The sequence below is a fragment of the Salmo trutta genome, chromosome 15 (assembly GCF_901001165.1).
Source record: "Salmo trutta chromosome 15, fSalTru1.1, whole genome shotgun sequence".
NCBI lineage: Eukaryota > Metazoa > Chordata > Actinopteri > Salmoniformes > Salmonidae > Salmo > Salmo trutta.
Window position 1 is genome coordinate 29444804 of NC_042971.1, and position 21335 is coordinate 29466138.

At 42.5% G+C, this 21335-nt stretch overlaps 1 protein-coding gene across 6 annotated transcripts in view; it reads right to left on the reverse strand.

Moving 5' to 3' along the window:
* The window catches only part of LOC115148764 (G protein-activated inward rectifier potassium channel 2-like), a 110043-nt gene that overhangs the window by 3365 nt on the left and 85343 nt on the right, over positions 1–21335 (reverse strand). For all 6 annotated transcript variants that reach the window (XM_029690968.1, XM_029690967.1, XM_029690972.1 and 3 more), the window contains one exon: positions 18110–19036. In XM_029690968.1, coding sequence (XP_029546828.1) covers positions 18110–19036 — 927 coding nt within the window. The remainder of the gene's footprint in view (positions 1–18109; positions 19037–21335) is intronic.

Below are 21335 nucleotides of genomic sequence, written 5' to 3' on the forward strand. Positions count from 1 at the left end.
CTCAAGCACTTTGCCAAGATTTTATTGTCACATTAGAATGAATGGTGCTGCTAGGCTCTGTGTGTAGGGTAAGTGAAGCCGTCCTCTAATATATTTCTCAAGGAAAACAGCTTTCTCACTACTTAATAATTTGTTGGGTCAAATATAATGACATGTTAATAATTACTCTAGAAAGTGTCTGAATTCCTTGCCTAATTACAACAGAAAGCTAAATTCTTAGAGAACAGAATTAGAGAAATTTCAAAATGGCTGTTAAAAATCTTTTTTCACGTGTTTTATAAGGAGAACTGTTTTAGAAGTGGAACTCCTAAAACATTAGATGAAAGACTTTAAACAGTAATTCTTACACAAGAAGAAGAGAGCCTATAATCATTAACCTCCTTTTGCCTACAGCTGTGAGTTAAGTGTTTTTTCTGATCCGTCAGGTTTCATAAGACATCCTAATAAGAAACCGTTAAACTAACACTGAATGACAAGCAATGTCCCTTTGACACGTGCAAGGCTGCAGGGCATCAAAATGGCACAATTATTGAGATTTAAAAATATTTCTAAGGTGGAGGGAGGTCAACAAGGCAATGAACATGCGATTAAAAAAGTAATTGCCGTTTTGGAGCAAATCCATCAACAGGATATCGAGTAAAGCGAAGAGACGGTATAAAGGACTATATCAAGAGTGTGTGTGTGTCTGTATCATGGTAGGGGAGGAAGGACTGGTACATCTCGTACTGCAGTTTTATTTGGCTGATGATGCTGAAAATGTGCAGCTCCAATGAGCAGCTGGTGCGCTGCAGAAACAATATGGCGTACCTTCAGGGTTCTAGCAGCATGGATGCTGAAGAAAACCTGCTGCTATGAGGTCTAACACATAGGTTTCTAAAACTACAACCCAGCCCAAAAAAGTATGAATTTACAGAAAATGTAACAGAAGTGATATAATTATCCTGCTTGGAATGAAACTATTACAAAATGTTGTTTTCTTTCATGTCATACCCTAAATGACAAAAGCAGTCAGAGCTTTCCTTCTAATTCCAGTCCGCACAGTACAACACACGCATTTCATGGGCTAAAACACTTCAATAATGTTTTCATTGAAGACATGCAAGGGGTGGAATCGGATATACATACAGTTGAAGTCGGAAGTTTACCTAGACTTAGCTTGGAGTCATTAAAACTTGTTTTTCAACCACCACAAATTTCTTGTTAACAAACTATAGTTTTTGCAAGTCGGTTAGGACATCTACTTTGTGCATGACACAAGTAATTTTTCCAACAATTGTTTACAGACAGATTATTTCACTTATAACTCACTGTATCACAATTCCAGTGGGTCAGAAGTTTACAAACACTAAGTTGACTGTGCCATTAAACAGCTTGGAAAATTCCAGAAAATTATGTCATGGTTGTAGAAGCTTCTGATAGGCTAATTGACATCATTTGAGTCAATTGGAGGTGTACCTGTGGATGTATTTCAAGGCCTACCTTCAAACTCAGTTCCTCTTTGCTTGACATCATGGGAAAATCTAAAGAAATCAGCCAAGACCTCAGAAAAAAAATTGTAGACCTCCACAAGTCTGGTTCATCCTTGGGATTTCCAAATGCCTGAAGGTACATTTACATTACATTTACGTCATTTAGCAGACGCTCTTATCCAGAGCGACTTACAAATTGGTGCATTCACCTTATGATATCCAGTGGAACAACTGGGGGGGGGGGGGGGGGGGGGGGGGGGGGGGTTAGAAGGATAATCCTTAATCCTATCCCAGGTATTCATCTGTACAAACAATAGTACGCAAGTATAAACACCATGGGACCACACAGCCGTCATACCGCTCAGGAAGGAGACGTGTTCTGTCTCCTAGAGATGAACGAACTTTGGTGCAAAAAGTTCAAATCAACCTTGTGAAGATGCTGGAGGAAACAGGTACAAAAGTATCTATATCCACAGTAAAACGCGTCATATATTGACATAACCTGAAAGGCCGCTCAGCAAGGAAGAAGCCACTGCTTCAAAACCGCCATTAAAAAAGCCAGACTACGGTTTGCACATAGGGACAAAGATTGTACTTTTTGGAGAAATGTTCTCTGGTCTGAATCAAAAATAGAACTGTTTGGCCATAATGACCATCGTTATGTTTGGAGGAAAAAGGGGGAGGCTTGCAAGCAGAAGAACACCATCCCAACCATGAAGCACGGTGGTGGCAGCATCATGTTGTGGGGGTGCTTTGCTGCAGGAGGGACTGGTGCACTTCACAAAAAAGATGGCATCACGAGGCAGGACAATTATGTGGATATATTGAAGAAACATCTCACGACATCAGTCAAGAAGTTAAAGCTTGGTCGCAAATGGGTCTTCCAAATGGACAATGACCCCAAGCATACTTCCAAAGTTGTGGCAAAATGGCTTAAGGACAACAAAGTCAAGGTGTTGGAGTGGCCATCACAAAGCCCTGACCTCAGTCCTATAGAAAATTTGTGGGCAGAACTGAAAAAGCGTGTGCAAGCAAGGAGGCCTACAAACCTGACTCAGTTACACCAGCTCTGTCAGGAGGAATGGGCCAAAATTCACCCAAGTTATTGTAGGAAGCTTGTGGAAGGCTACCCGAAACATTTGACCCAAGTTAAACAATTTAAAGGCAATGCTACCAAATACTAATTGAGTGTATGTAACCTTCTGACCCACTGGGAATGTGATGAAAGAAATAAAAGCTGAAATAAATCATTCTCTTCTATTATTTTGACATTTCACATTCTTAAAATAAAGTGGTGATCCTAACTGACCTAAGACAGGGAATTTTTACTAGGATTAAATGTCAGGAGTTGTGAAAAACTGAGTTTAAATGTATTTGGCTGAGGTGTATGTAAACTTCCGACTTCAACTGTATAAACTGGTTGGGAATGCCAAAATGGAGAACAGCAATATGTTTTCTATTCAGACCCAGCAATTACTCAGCTTTAGAAAGCCCCCTCCTGATCCTGAAACTGTACCAATCACTGTGTTTTTATTTCAGGCAGGGGAGTGGGCTACAGAGGATGTGAAGCCTTGAGATGGGGGCCTAAAACTGAGACATCATTAAAAGAGGGCTCACAGTGCAGGCCATAAGTACCAGTGCAGGCCATTGGTTTCGCCAGGCATAATGGGACCCATGTCGTCCAAAAAGTTGACTCAAGTTCGCCAAAAAGCACCTGGATGCACCTGGATGATCATCAAGACTCTTGGAAAAATGTTTTATGGACAGAATATTCAAAAGTATAACTCATCGCATAAACAACTAGTTGGCCTGCTTCCGTATGGAGAGTGTTATTCCCAGAAACACGATGTACTGTGTGTGTGTGTGTGTGTGTGTGTGCGTGCGTGCATGGGGGGGGGGGGGGGGTGAAAGACAAACCTGGAACATGATTGTTTGGCGGACACATAACCACACAGTTTGCTCATCCTGCTGTGGATACATGTGTATTTGTGTTTGTGTTGCGTACTGTACACTAACAGCCCTCATATGATGGAACAGGTCAGCTGTGAAAATGGCCACAAGCTGTTCCTGATTCGCATCATGCCTTCCACAACCTTGCGACCCCTCCCCTCTCACCCAGAACATTCTCCTTTACGTCACTGCTGCTTCGGCCTGTACAGGCCCTTGGGCTGAATGACAGGGTACCGCTCCGACTGTCCGTCTACAATTACTTCAGCCGAGCATGCTATACAGGCCACTGCCACAATAACACACAGTGCATGGTACACTAGAACAATTATTAAACTTTGAGTCTGGCCTCAAAAAGTTCACCTCACCTCTTTTTCCAAAGTATAGTACAGTTGTACCTTTAAATTATGGGGGGAGGGAGTGAATTGATGGTTTCAAATGTCACCTGTGGTACCACCTGTCCATGTTGGTAAATCTGGTCTTGTATGTAGTCTACACGATATCAACTACTCACCTTCAACTTTCCCAAAACAATGACTTCCCTTGAATCTCCCATTTCTCTCAAACATTTTAGAAAAAGCTGTTGTGTAGCACCTCACTGCCTTCCTGAAGACATAAATTACGTATACGAAACACACCTGGTTTAGATCTTATCTTTCGGAAAGATATCAGTTCGTCTCTGTGGATGGTTTGTCCTCAAGGGTCCGTTTTAGGACAACTATTGTTTTCACTATATATTCTACCTCTTGGTGATGTCATTAGGGAACTCAATGTCAACATTCACTGCTATGCGGACGATACACAGCTGTACATTTTGATTAAACATGGTAAAGCCCCAAAATTCGCTACCCTGGGAGCCTGTGTTTCAGACATAAGGAAGTGGATGGGGCAATTTCTTTTACGTTTAACCTCAGACAAAACAGAGATGCTAGTTCTAGGTACCAAGAAACAAAGCGATCTGCTGTTTGATCTGACAATTCATCTTGACGGTTGTACAGTCGTCTCAAATAAAACTGTGAAGGACTATGTTCCTCTGAATCCTGATCTCTTCTGACGAACATATCAAAAATATTTTGTAACTGTCACACTCTGATCTGTTTCACCTGTCCTTGTGATTGTCTCCACCCCCTCCAGGTGTCTCCCATCTTCCCCATTATTCCCAGTGTATTTATACCTGTGTTCTAGTTTGTCTGTTGCCAGTTCATTTTGTTTTTCTTCAAACCCACCAGTGTATTCTCCTGTCTTTCTCTAGTTCCTGCTATCTAGTTTTGGCCATTTTGCCTGCCCTGACCATGAGCCTGCCTGCCGTTCTGTACCTTGTTAAACCTCCCTGGATTACTGACCTCTGCCTGCCCTGACCCTGAGCCAGCCTGCTGTTCTGTACATTTTGGACTCTGCTCTGGATTACTGACCTCTGCCTGCCCTTGACCTGTTGTTTGCCTGTCCCTCCTGTTTTTGTAATAAACTTTTGTTACTTCGAAACTGTCTGCTTCTGGGTCTTCTCCTGAACCTTGACAGTAATATTGCAAAAATCATAACATTTTGTCCAAAAATGATGTAGAAAAGCAAATACTTCTAGATTAGACCACTGCAGTACTCTACACTCTGGCTACCCGGATAAAGCACTAAATAAACTTCAGTTAGTGCTAAGTACGGCTGCTAAAATCTTGACTAGAACCCCAAAATGTTATCATATTACTCCAGTGCTAGCCTCTACACTGGCGTCCTGTTAAGGCTAGGGCTGATTTCAAGGTTTTACTGCTAACCTACAAGCATTACATGGACTTTCTCCTACCTTTCTCTATAATTTTGTCCTGCCTTACATACCTACATGTACCCTACGTTCACAAGATGCAAGCCTCCTTATTGTCCCTAGAATTTCTAAACAAACAGCTGGAGGCAGAGTTTTCTCCTCTGGAGCTACATTTTTATGGAATGGTCTGCCTATTCATGTGAGAGACGCAGACTCGGTCTCAACCTTTAAATATCAACTGAAGACTAATTTCTTCAGTAGATCCTATGAATGAGTTCAATCTGGCTCAGGGGTGCGAAGGTGAATGGCAAGGCACTGGAGTGATGAACTGCCCTTGCTGTCTCTGCCTGGCCGGCTCCCCTCTCTCTACTGGGATTTTCTGTCTCTGACCCTATTACGGGGGCTGAGTCACTGGCTTACAAATCAAATCAAACTAGTACTCGTTCTCTTCCATGCCGTCCCTAGGAGGGGTGCGTCACATCGTGCCAGGCTTTTTTCGCTATACTCAACTTGAGTGGGTTGAGTCACTGACGTAACCTTCTTGTCCGATTTTGCGCCCCTCTCGTGCTCGTGCGGTGGAGGAGATCTTCGTGGGCTATAGTCAGCCTTGTCTCAGGGTAGTAAGTTGGTGGCCTGTTCATATCCCTCTAGTGTTGTCCAGGGGTATCGTCTGACAGTGCCACAGTGTCCCAACCCCCCCTGTCTCAGCCTATAGAATTTATGCTGCAATAGTCTATGTGCCAGGACGCTAGGGTCAGTCTGTCCTATCTGGTAAAATTCCCCTGTCATATCTGGTGTCCTGTGTGAACTTAAGTATACTCCCTGTAATTCTACCATTTCTCTCATTCTCTTTCTCTCACTCTCTCTCTTTCTTTCTCTCCCCTCCTGGAGTACCTGAGCCTAAGGACCATGCATCAGGACTACCTGGCCTGATGACTCCTGGATGTCCCTGTCCCCAGTCTACCGGTTCGTGCTGCTGATCCAGTTTCTGCTGTTTTTCCTGTGCCTATGAAACCCTGACCTGTTCACCAGACGTGCTACCTTGTCGTGCTGCTGCTCCAGTTTCAACTGTTCTGCCTGCGGCTATGGTACTCTGGCCTGCTCACCAGATATGCTACATTGACCCAGACCTGCTGTTTTCGACTCTCTCCCTTCTTCTCCCTCTCGCTCTCGCTCTCTCCCTCTCCCTCTCTCTTTCTCTTCCGCACCTGCTGTCTCAACCTCTGAATGCTCAGCTATGAAAACCCAACTGACATTTACTCCTGAGGTGCTGACCTGTTGCACCCTCTACAACCAGTGATTATTATTTGACCCTGCTGGTCATCTATGAACGTTTGAACATCTTGAAGAACGATCTGGCTTTAATGGCCATTTACTCTTATAATCTTCACCCGGCACAGTCAAAATAGAACTGGCCACCCCTCAGAGCCTGGATCCTCTCTAGGTTTCTCCTTAGCTTCCTGCTTTTCTAGGGATTTTTTCCTAGCCATCGTGCTTCTACAGTACATCTGCATTTGTGCTGTTTGGGGTTTTAGGCTGGGTTTCTGTATAAGCACTTTGTGACATCTGCTGATGTAAAAAGGGCTTTATAAATAAATGTGATTGATTGAATGCCTGGCCCCTGTAGTTACCTCAACATGTAGAGATTAGAAAGACTGATGCCCTGTGCACTCATGCCCGGTGCGTGTCCCCATCTGTCGGGGCATTGGGGGACACATAGTAAACTGGTTGCACAAATATGGAGAGCACACTATTGAAATTCAAGAATTACCAGGAGCAGGACATCAGAGCGAGGAAGATTAAGAAGTTTGAGCAGCACTCCAATGACTATGAACAAAATGAGGTGTATCTGTGGAGAGGGAATCCACATCGAGGACACGCAGTGATGTCAGAGACTACCCAAAACAGGTTACCCTACCTCCACACTTAAGTGCATCTTCTCTTGATGCAGATTCGGATTACAGCTATGATTCCCATGGGAGTGGATCTTTTTTAGGACGCAAGCGAGGGGGAAGAGGATACCCTCAATGGCCCAACAGGGGTCAGCAGCACCACGGACGGGGAAGAAGTGTCGGAGGGGCAAGAAGAACAGAGGAGCAAGGTCACTATTGGACACGCAGTCAGAATGCCTGAGTGTGATTAACCTTTCTTCACGTCCCATCATCACTTCATGTGAGTTGGCCTTGAGTAAGGGTTTATCTTTCATCCCCACTGCATCATGTAATGACTTTGACACCACAATAGAGTTTCAGAAATTATTTCCAAATGTGGATATGTCAAGTATGGGTGAGACGAGTGTTCAGACTATGGGTGACACAATAGAGAATGACATTTCCCCCAGAACGAATACCCCTTTTTGAGCCAAATCCACCTAGATACAGAAATCCCTGCCTAGAAACATACTGCAGATTGGTGGAAAAAGATGTCTCAGATTTTGAATATTAAAATGAGAATACAGAGTCTGCAATAATCTCCCTAAACAGAGATAAGCATTGGATGTGATGTAAACCGTGATGACTATGTGAATGAGATCCGGGGACAATTGAACAACACCGCTTTCTATCTGAAATTGTCACGTGACCCCACACCACTGTCCAAAGATGAGATTCACTGCAAGCTGAAGTCTCTTGTGGAAAGTGGAGACATTATGCAAAAAGAATATGAGTTCATGAAAGTAGACTATCCACTCAGGAGCTTTATTCATGCCAAAATCCACAAACTACTGGATAAGCCACCAGGGAGACCTATTGTGGCCTCCATTGGCTCATTGATGGAAAATATTTCTGCTTTTGTAGATTTCTTTCTAAAACCCAGTGTGGTGTCACTCTCACCCTATTACGGGCAAGGCCATTAAGATTAAGGGCATCATGTTCCACAAAAAATGTGATGTACCTGATCAAGTGTATTTGTGGTCTGTGCTATGTAGGAAAAACAAAACGAGCTCTGAAAACAAGGATAGCAGAACACAGGAGTAATATGAGGACTCTTGACCAGAGAAACCCTGTGGCTGCGCATTTCATGGAGGCTCTTCACAACATTAGCTCTTTGAGATACATTGGCATCGAACATGTTAAGACTCCTAGGAGGGGGGAGATACTGATCATTTATTATTGAGAAGAGAATTGTATTGAATTCACCATTTGTGTACCATGTCTCCTAGAGGTCTGAACCAAGAGTTTGATATCAGACCATTTCTTACATGAATATGTCACTTTGATTTGTCTTGCCTTCCAGGGAACCCACTTGGTCATTTTGTAAATATATATTATTTTCTGGAACTACTACATGTACCCATCTCATTGTTATTAAATTATTAGAGGTACACCCACCATGCGTCTTTTGCACCCACCATGCGTCATGTCCGCAATGGTCATGTGAGGTGAAATGTGTATATTTTGGGATGTGAGCACTCAATTTGTTTCACCTGATGAAGATCCGTTTCAGATCGAAACCTTGTCACTAAATCAGTGAATTGGGAGCTTTAACAATGTGCGGGCCTTCTTGTTCTTTAATAGTATTCTTTATTAGCCCAGCACCTATGTTTTTAAGGTTGTGCGTATGACCACAACATTTTCTATGCATGTTGAGTCTGCCAGAAAGTAGTTACGGCAGTCAGTCAACCCGCAAAAACCCTTCCGTCCCCCTCCATTTACAAATCAGCCTGCCCCTTCGCAAACAGTCATTATCGAATTAGACAAAATGGCAGAATACTGTGTGCACCCTTCTGCCCAAAGCCCTTCACACCTGGGGGGTTTGGGTCAGGGTGAAAAGTGCATCACCTTTTTCTAAATGTTGAGCTAATTACAAGGGTCAGACAAAAGGCAGTAATTGCTTGGGAAAGTAGTATTGGATGGGAGTAGCTGTAATTATTGTTTAGTCTACATGCAAGATTAGTTTACCAACATGTACAGGTGGTACCACAGATGACCTTTTAAGCCATCAAACCACAGAATGCCAAGATGAGGACAAAGGGGCCAGCCCCCTCCCCCAATTCAAATACATTATTTTTACCTTTTGTTATTCTTTGACACCAGTCATGACAACATTTCAAGAGAGAGTTGACAACCACTGTTCTCTACCTTAACACACAGCCCGGAAAGCAGTACATGCACGCAAGCCTGTATCTCCACCTGTACAGCCTGTATCTCCACCTGCATTGTCATTAGAGGGTTTATATATTCAGTGACAGAATATGAGACAACCATGTACCGCATGGCAACACCATATCAAAGTATTGGCCATATCAAAAACAATTAAAGTAGAACTTGTGTAGTACAATAAATCTTTGTCTGTAAGAACAAAGTCCTCGCCTAAAATAAAGCAACCACCCATGTGCAAAGTTGGTGGAACATAATATCTAATAGATATTGGCTGGTGTGGCCTGCTGTTTAGATAATACTGCTTAAAGGGAAACTCCACTCAAAAGCTGTTTCACCTGTTCCTGTGATTTTTTTCTCCCTCTTTCGTTTATTTACATTTTTACAGGGACAGTGCACATTAATCAACGTTTCAGTAAAAGTGCTGGTTTTAGCCAGCCGGCTAATTTTCAACCGCTGTCCCCGGGCAAGTTATTAAAAACATTGTTGATTGTCTCCACCCACTCCAGGTGTCGCTTATTTTCCCCAGTGTATTTATCCCTGTGTTTTCTGTCTCTCTGTGCCAGTTTGTCTTGTATGTTAGTCAAGTCAACCAGCGCGTTTTTCCCGTTTTGCCTTTTGCTTTTCTCTTTTTGATAGTCTTCCTGGTTTTGACCCCTGCCTGACTCTGGACTATTTTCCCGCCTGCCTGCCCTTCGGTACCTTTTGGACTCTGAACTGGTTTTGAACTTTTTGCCTGTCCACGACCATTCTCTTGCCTTACGCTATTGGATTAAGGAATATTGTAAGACTCCAACCATCTGCCTCCTGTGTTTGCATCTCAGTCTCGCCTTGTATCATAAAAAAAACTATATTTTGTTCATTAGTATTTTGTTTATTAGTACATGCCGGCAGTCAAGTTAAGATATTGGACTTAAAAAGCTAAGCGTCTCCGGCCACGTCATCATGATTATGCAAAATGCAGAGAGATCATTCAAGTTTCACCCCCTCTCTCTGTCTGTCTGTCTTACACAGGCACACTGCAGTTGCCATGGCAACCGCACAAACCACTGCAAATGATTGTATGGTTGCTTAGAGAGAGCAATAGGAGGAGGGAGGACTGACTTCTCCTTATGTTCCAACAACAAGATGGGGAATTAGCCATGTCTGCAGCTCTGTGTTCATGTCTAGCTGGAATATTCACTGTACTGTAGACACATATACTGTAGACTAGGATACAGAGAGCACTGCTCTGAAGTATTACCTGAATAATCATTTGGTGTGTGCTTATATTTGTCCTATTTCAAAGAAGTGTGTATTACACACATTTCAGAATTGGAAATGTTATTTCTGCATATTCAAACTCTCCCTGAGCCACCCTCAGCAATTAGTGTTAAGTGCTTTGCTAAAGGGCACATAAACAGATTTTTCACTTTGTCGGCTCGGGGATTCAAACTAGCAACCTTTCAGTTACTAGCCCAATGCTCTAACCACTAGGCTACATGCTGCCAGTAATGTGCAGTAAAGTTAGGCAGGGTAGGTGAAAATAAATGAAAAAAAATAATTATACATTTTATCAATAATTTGCCTTGTTTTTTCTGCATGATATAATAGATTTCGGAACTAGTACAAATTAGCGTTGATGTGGTACAAAATGCACATGGAGGCCAGGTGAAAGGCAGCCTCGCCATGTGCCTTTCTTCCGCCCTTCAAACTCCAAACTTGCGCATGCATGTTTCTACCTTATACTGCCTGCTAATGGACACATAAAAAAGCAGCCAGAGAGCTTTAATGCCTTTCATGTGAACATTTAGCAACCCATTTAGAGACTGGGTTGGTCTATGATGGAATTTTCAATGAATCTGACGTGCTCTTCCGTGTTCTGCAGAACAAAGTGATGGATATGGGTTTCTGCTTTACCCGTATCAGCGACACAATAAAAGCAATAGAATGGCAGTGACAAGATTTTGAGAGTTTCTATGAGCGATTTGAGCAGAAATGCAATGAACTGTAGTAGTAAACCTGAGATATTAACCACTGGTATTGATTTGAGTGTTGAGAAAAGGGCAAAATGCAGCAAACCAGAAGCCTGCTTCTATATTGTATCTCTACACTCTTTATTTCCACATCATCAGTCCATCCACTTACCGAAGACTAATGTGAATGTTTGACTGAAACAGCTGACTGTTTGACAGAATGACCGCTGAGACATTGAAGCCACACAATCCCATTCTAACTTTCTGTAACGTATTTACTATGGGTACAACAAAATCTAACCAGAAACATCAACCAACCTATCAGAATAACCTGTCTGCTATTCCTATAACTCAGTACTTGTGGCCATACATGTGTTTCCCATGTTTTCTGAGAAGGAGAGTAATGACAGAATAATGTTCACGGCTACATCAACATGACGTAAAAGCTATCAGGCCTCCGCTCCTCTGAGGAGCAATAGCCAATTGATTTTGTAGCTTCCATTGTATTGTTCACTGCTAATAATCCATCATTATGTTATGAATGAGCATATATTATGCAGCCAATGTTGCTTGCTGTGGTAATCTCTCAGAGAAACATAGACTAACAGATGTATGTTCATTGAACCGACTCGAAAATAGTTTAACCACCACTTCATCATGTATACAGCGTGACCACTGGCTCCTGTCAGATTAAGCACTTGATGTCTGCCAGGCGCACCATCTGACTCCACTGCCTGTGCTGCAGCTACGAATCTTGTCACTGAAAGCCACAAAGCTTAAAATATTTCTATCTGACTGGTTCATTCTGATACCAAATCTGACTTTATTTGAACTATACATCTTTCTCTTTACTTTACTGGTATGCTAGATATACGGTATGCTAGGTACAGTATCAAAAATAAGAGTGAAAAATCAGCTGGGATGTGTTATGGCCTGCCGACTGCCACTCCAAAGTCAGCCAGCCAGTATAGCCATCCTCTCTTGGACAGAAACAATGAACTGCAGTATATTGGGAGCTAGATGATACACCAGACCCAATCAGTCAACTCCTTAACACCGTGGGTCCTCAAATAAGAGGGTAAACTTATTAACAGCTGATAAAGACCATTGGAAGATTAGAATGATCAAGCAATTCCTGCTGCTTCCATTTCTAAATGATCCCTCTCATAATTTTCTGAGAAACCTTTTGTTGTAAACGCCAGCAGACTTGAGAGAAGGAAAATGTTCATTGTGAAAAGGCTTTAGTTTTTAAGAGAGAAGATATTGCACATTTTACAACCCACATAATTACATTGGTATTTTAATGCTGTTTTATCATCAAAGTGCTGATATGCTTTAAACCAACCTTGGCTATATCAAATTGAAAATTACAATTGTAAAAGAACAAAGTAATAGGCGCAGAGGTTTCCCCTTTCAAAATGCAGGTTGACATTTATTGGCATGATTCTTATACAGGAGGCAAAAGCTGAGCAATTTCCTCTAGATACTAGATGGGACAGCTGCAAAGTCAACATTGGCTATACAGTATACAGTGCCTTGAAAAAGTATTCATCCCCTTTGTGTTTTTCCTGTTTTGTTGCATTACAACCTGTAATTTAAATAGATTTTTATTTGGATTTCATGTAATGGACATACACAAAATAGTCAAAATTGGTGAAGTGAAATAAAAAAAATACTTGTTTCAAAATATTATACAAAATTAAAAACGGAAAAGTGGTGCATGCATATGTATTCACCCACTTTGCTATGAAGCCCCTAAATAAGATCTGGTGCAACCAATTACCTTCAGAAGTCACATAATTAGTTAAATAAAGTCCACCTGTGTGCAATCTAAGTGTCACATGATCTGTCACATGATCTCAGTGTATATATACACCTGTTCTGAAAGGCCCCCGAGTATTCAACACCACTAAGCAAGTGACACCATGAAGACCAATGAGCTCTCCAAACAGGTCAGGGACAAAGTTGTGGAGAACTACAGATCAGGATTGGTTTATAAAAAAATATCCGAAACTTTGAACATTCCACGGAGCACCATAAAATCCGTTATTAAAAAATGTAAAGAATATGGCAACACAACAAACCTGCCAAGAGAGGGCCACCCACCAAAACTCACGGACAAGGCAAGGAGGGCATTAATCAGAGAGTCAACAAAGAGACCAAAGATAACCTTGAAGGAGCTGCAAAGCTCCACAGTGGAGATTGGAGTATCTGTCCATAGGACCACTTTAAGCCATACACTCCACAGAGCTGGGCTTTACAGAAGAGTGGCCAGAAAAAAGCCATTCTTTAAAGAACAAAATAAGCAAACATGTTTGGTGTTTGCCAAAAGGCATGTGGGAGACTCCCCAAACATATGGAAGAAGGTACTCTGGTCAGATGAGACTAAAATGTAGCTTTTTGGCCATCAAGGAAAACGCTGTCTGGCGCAAACCCAACACCTCTCATCACACCGAGAACACATTGGCAGGGACTGGGAAACTGGTCAGAATTGAAGGAATGATGGATGGTGCTAAATAGAGAGAAATTCTTGAGGGAAACCTGTTTCAGTCTTCCAGAGATTTGAGACTGGGATGGAGGTTCACCTTCCAGCAGGACAATGACCCTAAGCATACTGCTAAAGCAACACTTGAGTGGTTTAAGGGGAAACATTTAAACGTCTTGGAATGGTCTAGTCAAAGCCCAGACCTCAATTTAATTGAGAATCTGTGGTATGACTTAAAGATTGCTGTACACCAGCAGAACCCATCCAACTTGAAGGAGCTGGAGCAGTTTTGCTTTGAAGAATGGGCTAGATGTGCCAAGCTTATAGAGACATACCCCAAGAGACTTGCAGCTATAATTGCTGCAAAAGGTGGCTCTACAAAGTATTGACTTTGGGGGGGGGGGGGGGGGGGGGGGTTGTAAGGCAAAAAAAATAGGAAAAATGCCAAGGGGGGTGAATACCTTCACAAGTCACTGTATCATAAAAATGTATGAACACTAAATGTTTATTTTGGGTGTTAATATAAGGTTAGGGTTGGGCATAAGGTTAGCAGTGTGGTTAAGGTTAGGGTTAAGGTAAGGGTTAGGTTTAAAATCAGATTTTATGACTTTGTGGCTGTGCCAGCAGAGCTGCCTCCAGTACATGAGTCATCCCAATATGCCAACCTGCTTTCAAAACAGCTTCGCTCATTTGACTAATTGACATGTATCTGCTCATATCGGCCACAAAGACAAGAAAGGAGGAAATTGGAAGACGGAGGAAAGGAATTGATTTGTTTGGCCTGCTCTCCAGAAACAAGCCAGAGAGCTACAAGATGAGTTAAAAATCTGGGGACAGATAACTCTCAGAGCAGTTTCATAGCAGGATCATTTCTAGTTTACTCTTTGACCCAACCTTTAAATGGGCCTGTTTTGAGTGGATGCATTCAAGCTCCCATTATCAAATGCCCTTTTTCTTAGGATTTTCCTTCTGTTCTACAAAAAACAACAGTATCAGCCCAGAAACTGCAGCGCAATGATTTCTCGCATTACAGCAACGCCAGACAAACTCTCACTGCACCCTGTGCGATTTAAAATAGAAAGTTGCAGTCAGACCTTCCCTGGAACACAATATTGAATGTGATTTACAGACAAACAAGCAGACCTCCTGCTTTGCATAATAATGTGCAACAAACAGACCTTACTCTTCAGCTCAATTGTCTAACTCTTCAGCTCAAATCACACAAGCGCAGTCACACGCCATACAATACGACACCTTACACCCTACAACGCTTAGGTACCTTTAGAACCGCTTTTCAGGGATGCCATCTACAGAAATATTGTTCCAGAAAAAATCCTGAATGCAAATGTCCTTAGTGTGTTGGCATTTTGTTGGCAAAAATGTTAAACAAGGCCCTGTGTGCACAGCCTCTGACAAGCTGCCAAATTCAATCATGTCTATCCCTCTTCAGGGCTTCCCTGTTACAGTAGGTCCCTGTGTGATGTGTTGCGTTGGAGCTGTGCAGTGGAAGGCCCTATGTGCCTGATAGAGAGTGACTCATTCACATTTATGTTACCTCACTAACTCAACATGAGAATTCACAGGCCGAAGCACGCGTGGAGACCTGCTTCTCACCCCATCAAGTCACTTAGCTGCTTTTCTGCTGCCTCTGAAAAGATAAAGTCCCTCAGCCTTAGCAAATCCTCGCTGCAGCTCCTTTGAAACAGTGTTTAAATTGATAAAATGCATTTTTGTGTTTACTCTGTTTATTCTGACAACCATGTCTTGCTTCCAAGGTTTTGTTTTGTCTGAGTGATAGTCAAGGAGACTCAAGGTAAACATAACCTTCAAAGAAAAATAATTTGAATTCCTCCCAACAACAGGATAAAATTGTCTTCTAGCAAGATGCACAATGCATCTGGTATCTGGACTGGAAATAATTAGTCTGGAATTCTGGAAAGGCATTGCACTTGATTTCAGTAACACACGGACATGCACTGAGGACAAGCCAAATCAAATGCTGCAAAGCTAGACCAACCAACAAATAGCAATTTGAGGCAAGAAAAACATATTCACCTCACAATGGATACAATGAATACCTGTCTTGTGTGTATGTTTGTGTTAAATAGTTTGTGTGTGTACTAAGTGTATGTTTTTTCATATAAATGCCAAAGGAAAGAAATCTGTGCTATCTGTAACACCTGGCTGGCTGCACTGTGCCTCTTAGTTTTATTCCACACTGAACACTCTTTACTGCTTGTGTAATCAGGCAAAAGTGTCTGCAGACAGTGCTTACAATGGTCCATGTGGTTACACAACCAGTGACGCACCAGCCTTTTCCTATTGGTAATAACGTCTGATCTTTTTTGCATCTCCCGCACAATAAGCTTATTGTGCAGCTGATAACCTAACAAAAGGCTGTAGGGCAACCCCATGGTGCACATACAGGGCCGGATTAATGCAGGGGTTTACTGGGGCTGAAGACACTGGGGTCAGGCCCGTGGGGGGCCCAAGAGGCAGCAAAAAAAATAAAGAAATAAAACATGTAGACAGTATATATTATACTGTATATATTAGATACGTAGTGTATACACACTACGTATCTAATATATATATATATATATTTTTTTTTTTTTACTGCAACCACAAACCACAGGAGGATTCAGGAGCCCGCTCTCAATGAGTATATACAGCTTGCTGCCGCTCTGGTAGATGGGTGGAGAGGAGGTAGGGGGCCCACGTGGGTAACCGGGGGGCACTGCCTTGATTGTGTAACTGATTAATACAAATAAAATAAATAAGCTGCATAATAAATGTGACTGGTCAATTGTGTGAACCAGGGGCTGGGCCCAGGGGGCCCCTAAAAAGAGTATATATTTTTTATTATTAATATTATTTTTTATCCAACTATAGGAGCTCGCTCCCAATGTTCAAAATACACCATATAGCATAATTTAGCCACAGAGGATCAATAGTTTCTCAAAAATAACTGTGGATAAAATTTTATCACAAGCGGCGCATACAGGTAACTGCCAGAATAAAGGAAACACCAACATAAAGTGTCTTAAAAGGGTGTTGGGCCACAATGAGCTGCCAGAACAGCAAGTGTACCTAAACCATGCCAGGAAAATGCACCCCACACACCATAACATAAACTTTGTATCCCTCATTTACTCAAGTGTTTCCTTATATATTTGGCCCGCAATTTGGGCAGCATTCGCGCCAAATATACAGCTTGTTGCATTGTGGGCATAGACATATAATCCATATAAGGATTTTGGGACTACTTACCCTGGTGTTAAAGTCATGGGTACACTAGCAATGGCTGCCAGTCCTGACTTGAATGGGAACTGCAATCTATGGATTATATTTCTATGGTTGGTTGCGGCTGTCTGTTTACCCTTTTCAAATTTCAAAATACCATCGCTGGAAAAACATACAGTTTTGAAAGCAAAGGCCTACCTCTGAAAAGAGAGAGTAATCTGTCTGTAGAACTAATATAATAAAAAAAAATTCTCAACAACTCCCAATTTTTTGCAAACAGCAGCACTGTTTTCAAAGTAGCTCTTCTTGAGATAGGCTATTGCCAAGAGGAGTGCATCGGCCATTACCATGAGTAGTAGCCTATGGTTTCTGCTGTGTGTTGCTTCATTGGCCTGGGCTATTGTTTGTTAGAATTTAAGACCAGATTGATCTCAGTTTTTCAGAGTAGTCACTAATTTTGGTCATTTGTGTGGTATTAAAAAAGATTCAGCTAATTAATGTCTTCTGTCATGTAAATGACATAGAATTGCATGAAATGCGTTTTTAAAAGGCAATTTTTTGGGGGGGAGACCCTGCTAACAAATATTCCATATGTGTGGAAATTAAAAAAATGCTGTAGCCTATGCCACATCACAAATGTTATTATGGCTTTATTATAAAAGTTGTTCTTCTTCAACAGTGAATTTACTATATAAAAAAAGCCCTGGGCCTATGATTTCATAATCTGTCCCTCTGCACATAAGGGCTGAATCTAGATTATTTGAATTATATCACCTTGTCTGTTTTCCCTCATGCCTTTCAATGACTCCCTCTCAAACCTCAGTGGAAAACAAGGTAAGAAGAAAAGGAGAGGAGACAGCACACACGAATTCATTATTATAATAAGAGATGAAACATCCTTGTTCACTTTGCCTAATCCATGAACTACTAATGCAAATCAGTGGTAACATATGACTGGACGTTGAGCATGGTCTTTGCTACTGTATAAAATTACTAGAATTATTGTCATAGCTAATACAACACCTACACACAAATTAAATATGTATTATCAAACTGCAGAAAAGTTTCAATTTAACTAGGTGAAATCTGCTAATAAGGAAACAAAGTGAAGGAAAAATTTATTAATTACACCTGTAATTTATATGTTTGACACTGCTTACCTGTAGCCTCCACCATGCCCTCCAGAATGACCACGATCTCCAGGTCCTCTTTGTCAAGGTGGGCCTGGGAGATCTCCCAGAAGGGGCTGTTCTGGTTGATCTCATGACAGATGATGAGCGGGGACACCAGGAAGAGCCTGTCGTCCCCTGTGTCATAACCCACATTCATGTCTGTCTGGTTGAGGGGTATGAACTCCCCTTCCTTGGTCTGCTTGGACTTGATTAGCTTGGCCCTGATGGAGGCCTCCACGATGTGCGAGTTCCGAAGGTCCCCCACCCTGAACATCAGGCACAGCCGGCCATCCCTCACGGAGATGACAGCGTTGGTAGAGAACACCAACGTCTCCGCCCGCTTCTTGGGCTGCGAGATCTTAACAAACATGCAGCCCACCATGAAGGCATTAACTATGGACCCCAGCACTGACTGAATCAACAGCAGAAGGATCCCCTCTGGGCATTGGTCTGTTATAACCCTATAGCCATACCCTATGGTGGTCTCCGTCTCTATGGAGAAGAGAAAGGCTGAGACAAACCCATTGAGGTTATTGACACAGGGAGTCCACTGGTTGTCCCCTATGTGTTCCAGGTCACCACGAACATAGGCGATGAGCCACCATGCGAAGCCGAATAAGAGCCACGTCACTGTGTACACCAAGACGAAGATGAAGAGGTTGAACCTCCACTTGAGGTCCACCAGTGTGGTGAAGATATCCGTTAGGTACCGATAGGTCTCCTGGACGTTGCCATGGTGGACATTACATTTGCCGTCCTTACGGACGTACCGCTGAATCTTCCTCTTTGCTCGCACCTGGTCCACCAGCTGCTTGGGAAGGTCCTCACAGGCTTGCTTGGGTAGCTTGGGCTTTCGGATGGTGATTGCCGGACTCTCCACATCCTGCTCCATTGGGGCTTTAGAAGGAGTCAAGCCTACAGGAAGAGAGAGAAGACAACAAAACAAAAAGGGCAGGTAAGATTGCTGTTCAACTAATGAACTGCACAACCCCACTGGGCACAAACTGGTTGAATCAATGTTGTTTCAATGTCATTTGTAAATCTATTGTGACGTGGAATCTATGTGAAAAATAATCCTGTGGTTGAAATTTTAACCACAGGATTATGTCATCATGGTAAACAAATTTCAACATAGATAAACCTTAAAATATGACAAAGTATAAAATATGTTGAAATTGTACCTTTAAAACAACGTCAGATGTTATAACTACTGTCAGAAAAAAAACAATAGGCTGGGAAGCACCTCCTACTGGAGAATTGATCTGTCTACCTAAACTCCCATCTAGGGAGTTTAGTCCATCCCTGTTTAACTATGATATTTGTCACTGACTATTACCAATGTGCTATCGGGAGAATGGTGGTGAGAGAACTCCACTTAAAAAACTAAATAGATTCACTGTTGCTCTCAAAATCATACCAAAGGGTAAGTTTAATAGAGCAAATTAAACTTCACCATACTTTATCACTCATTGCAACGTCTGCGTCCAACTCACACTCCGAAACACTTAGATCCCCGGAACGCAGCCCACTTTCCAGCTCACTCTCCAGATCCCAATCACTGGAATTTTAATCACCTGATCACACACCTGCATGTCATCATCCCACACTATTTAGTTCACTTCCTTGCACCCCATCACTGTGAGGTATTATTTGTTTTGAGACACACTTTTTCGGAGCTCTGTTTTTTCTCATCATTCTCTCCTCCCGTGTATGACAGTTTTTGCCTCCCTCACTCACAACGCCTTTTGCCTATTCCCTGCCTGTATTGTTGCCATTTTTGGACCTACCGTGTATGGCCTTCTTCCTGCCCCTGGACCCAGCTACCTGCCTCCTCCTATGGTCCCTTTCATTAAACACCTGCTGCGCTCTGCGCTTGAAACCAGCTCGCTGTCTCCCTCGTGTTCATTACACTCATACAGATGAGGTCAGAAGTTTACATACACTGAGGTTGGAGTCATTAAAACCATTTTATAAACTACTCCACAAATTTCTTGTTAACAAACTATAGTTTTGGCAAGTCGGTTAGGACATCTACAGTGAGGGAAAAAAGTATTTTATCCCCCTGCTGATTTTGTACGTTTGCCCACTGACAAAGAAATGATCAGTCTATAATTTTAATGGTAGGTTCATTTGAACAGTGAGAGACAGAATAACAACAAAAAATCCAGAAAAACGCATGTCAAAAATGTTATAAATTGATTTGCATTTTAATGAGGGAAATAAGTATTTGACCCCATCTCAATCAGAAAGATTTCTGGCTCCCAGGTGTCTTTTATACAGGTAACGAGCTGAGATTAGGAGCACACTCTTAAAGGGAATATTCCGAATCTCAGCTTGCTACCTGTAAAAAAGACACCTGTCCACAGAAGCAATCAATCAATCAGATTCCAAACTCTCCACCATGGCCAAGACCAAAGAGCTCTCCAAGGATGTCAGGGACAAGATTGTAGACCTACAAAAGGCTGGAATGGGCTACAAGACCATCGCCAAGCAGCTTGATGAGAAGGTGACAACAGTTGGTGCGATTATTCGCAAATGGAAGAAACAAAAAATAACTGTCAATCTCCCTCGGCCTGGGGCTCCATGCAAGATCTCACCTCGTGGAGTTGCAATGATCATGAGAATGGTGAGGGTTAAGCCCAGAACTACACGGGAGGATCTTGTCAATGATCTCAAGGCAGCTGGGACCATAGTCACTAAGAAAACAATTGGTAACACACTACGCAGTGAAGGACTGAAATCCTGCAGTGCCCGCAAGGTCCCCCTGCTCAAGAAAGCACATATACATGCCCGTCTGAAGTTTGCCAATGAATATCTGAATGATTCAGAGGACAACTGGTGAAAGTGTTGTGGTCAGATGAGACCAAAATGGAGCTCTTTGGCATCAACTCAACTCGCCGTGTTTGGAGGAGGAGGAATGCTGCCTATGACCCCAAGAACACCATCCCCACCATCAAACATGGAGGTGGAAACATTATGCTTTGGGGGTGTTTTTCTGCTAAGGGGACAGGACAACTTCACCGCATCAAAGGGACGATGGACGGGGCCATGTACCGTCAAATCTTGGGTGAGAACCTCCTTCCCTCAGCCAGGGCATTGAAAATGGGTCGTGGATGGGTATTCCAGCATGACAATGACCCAAAACACATGGCCAAGGCAACAAAGGAGTGGCTCAAGAAGAAGCACATTAAGGTCCTGGAGTGGCCTAGCCAGT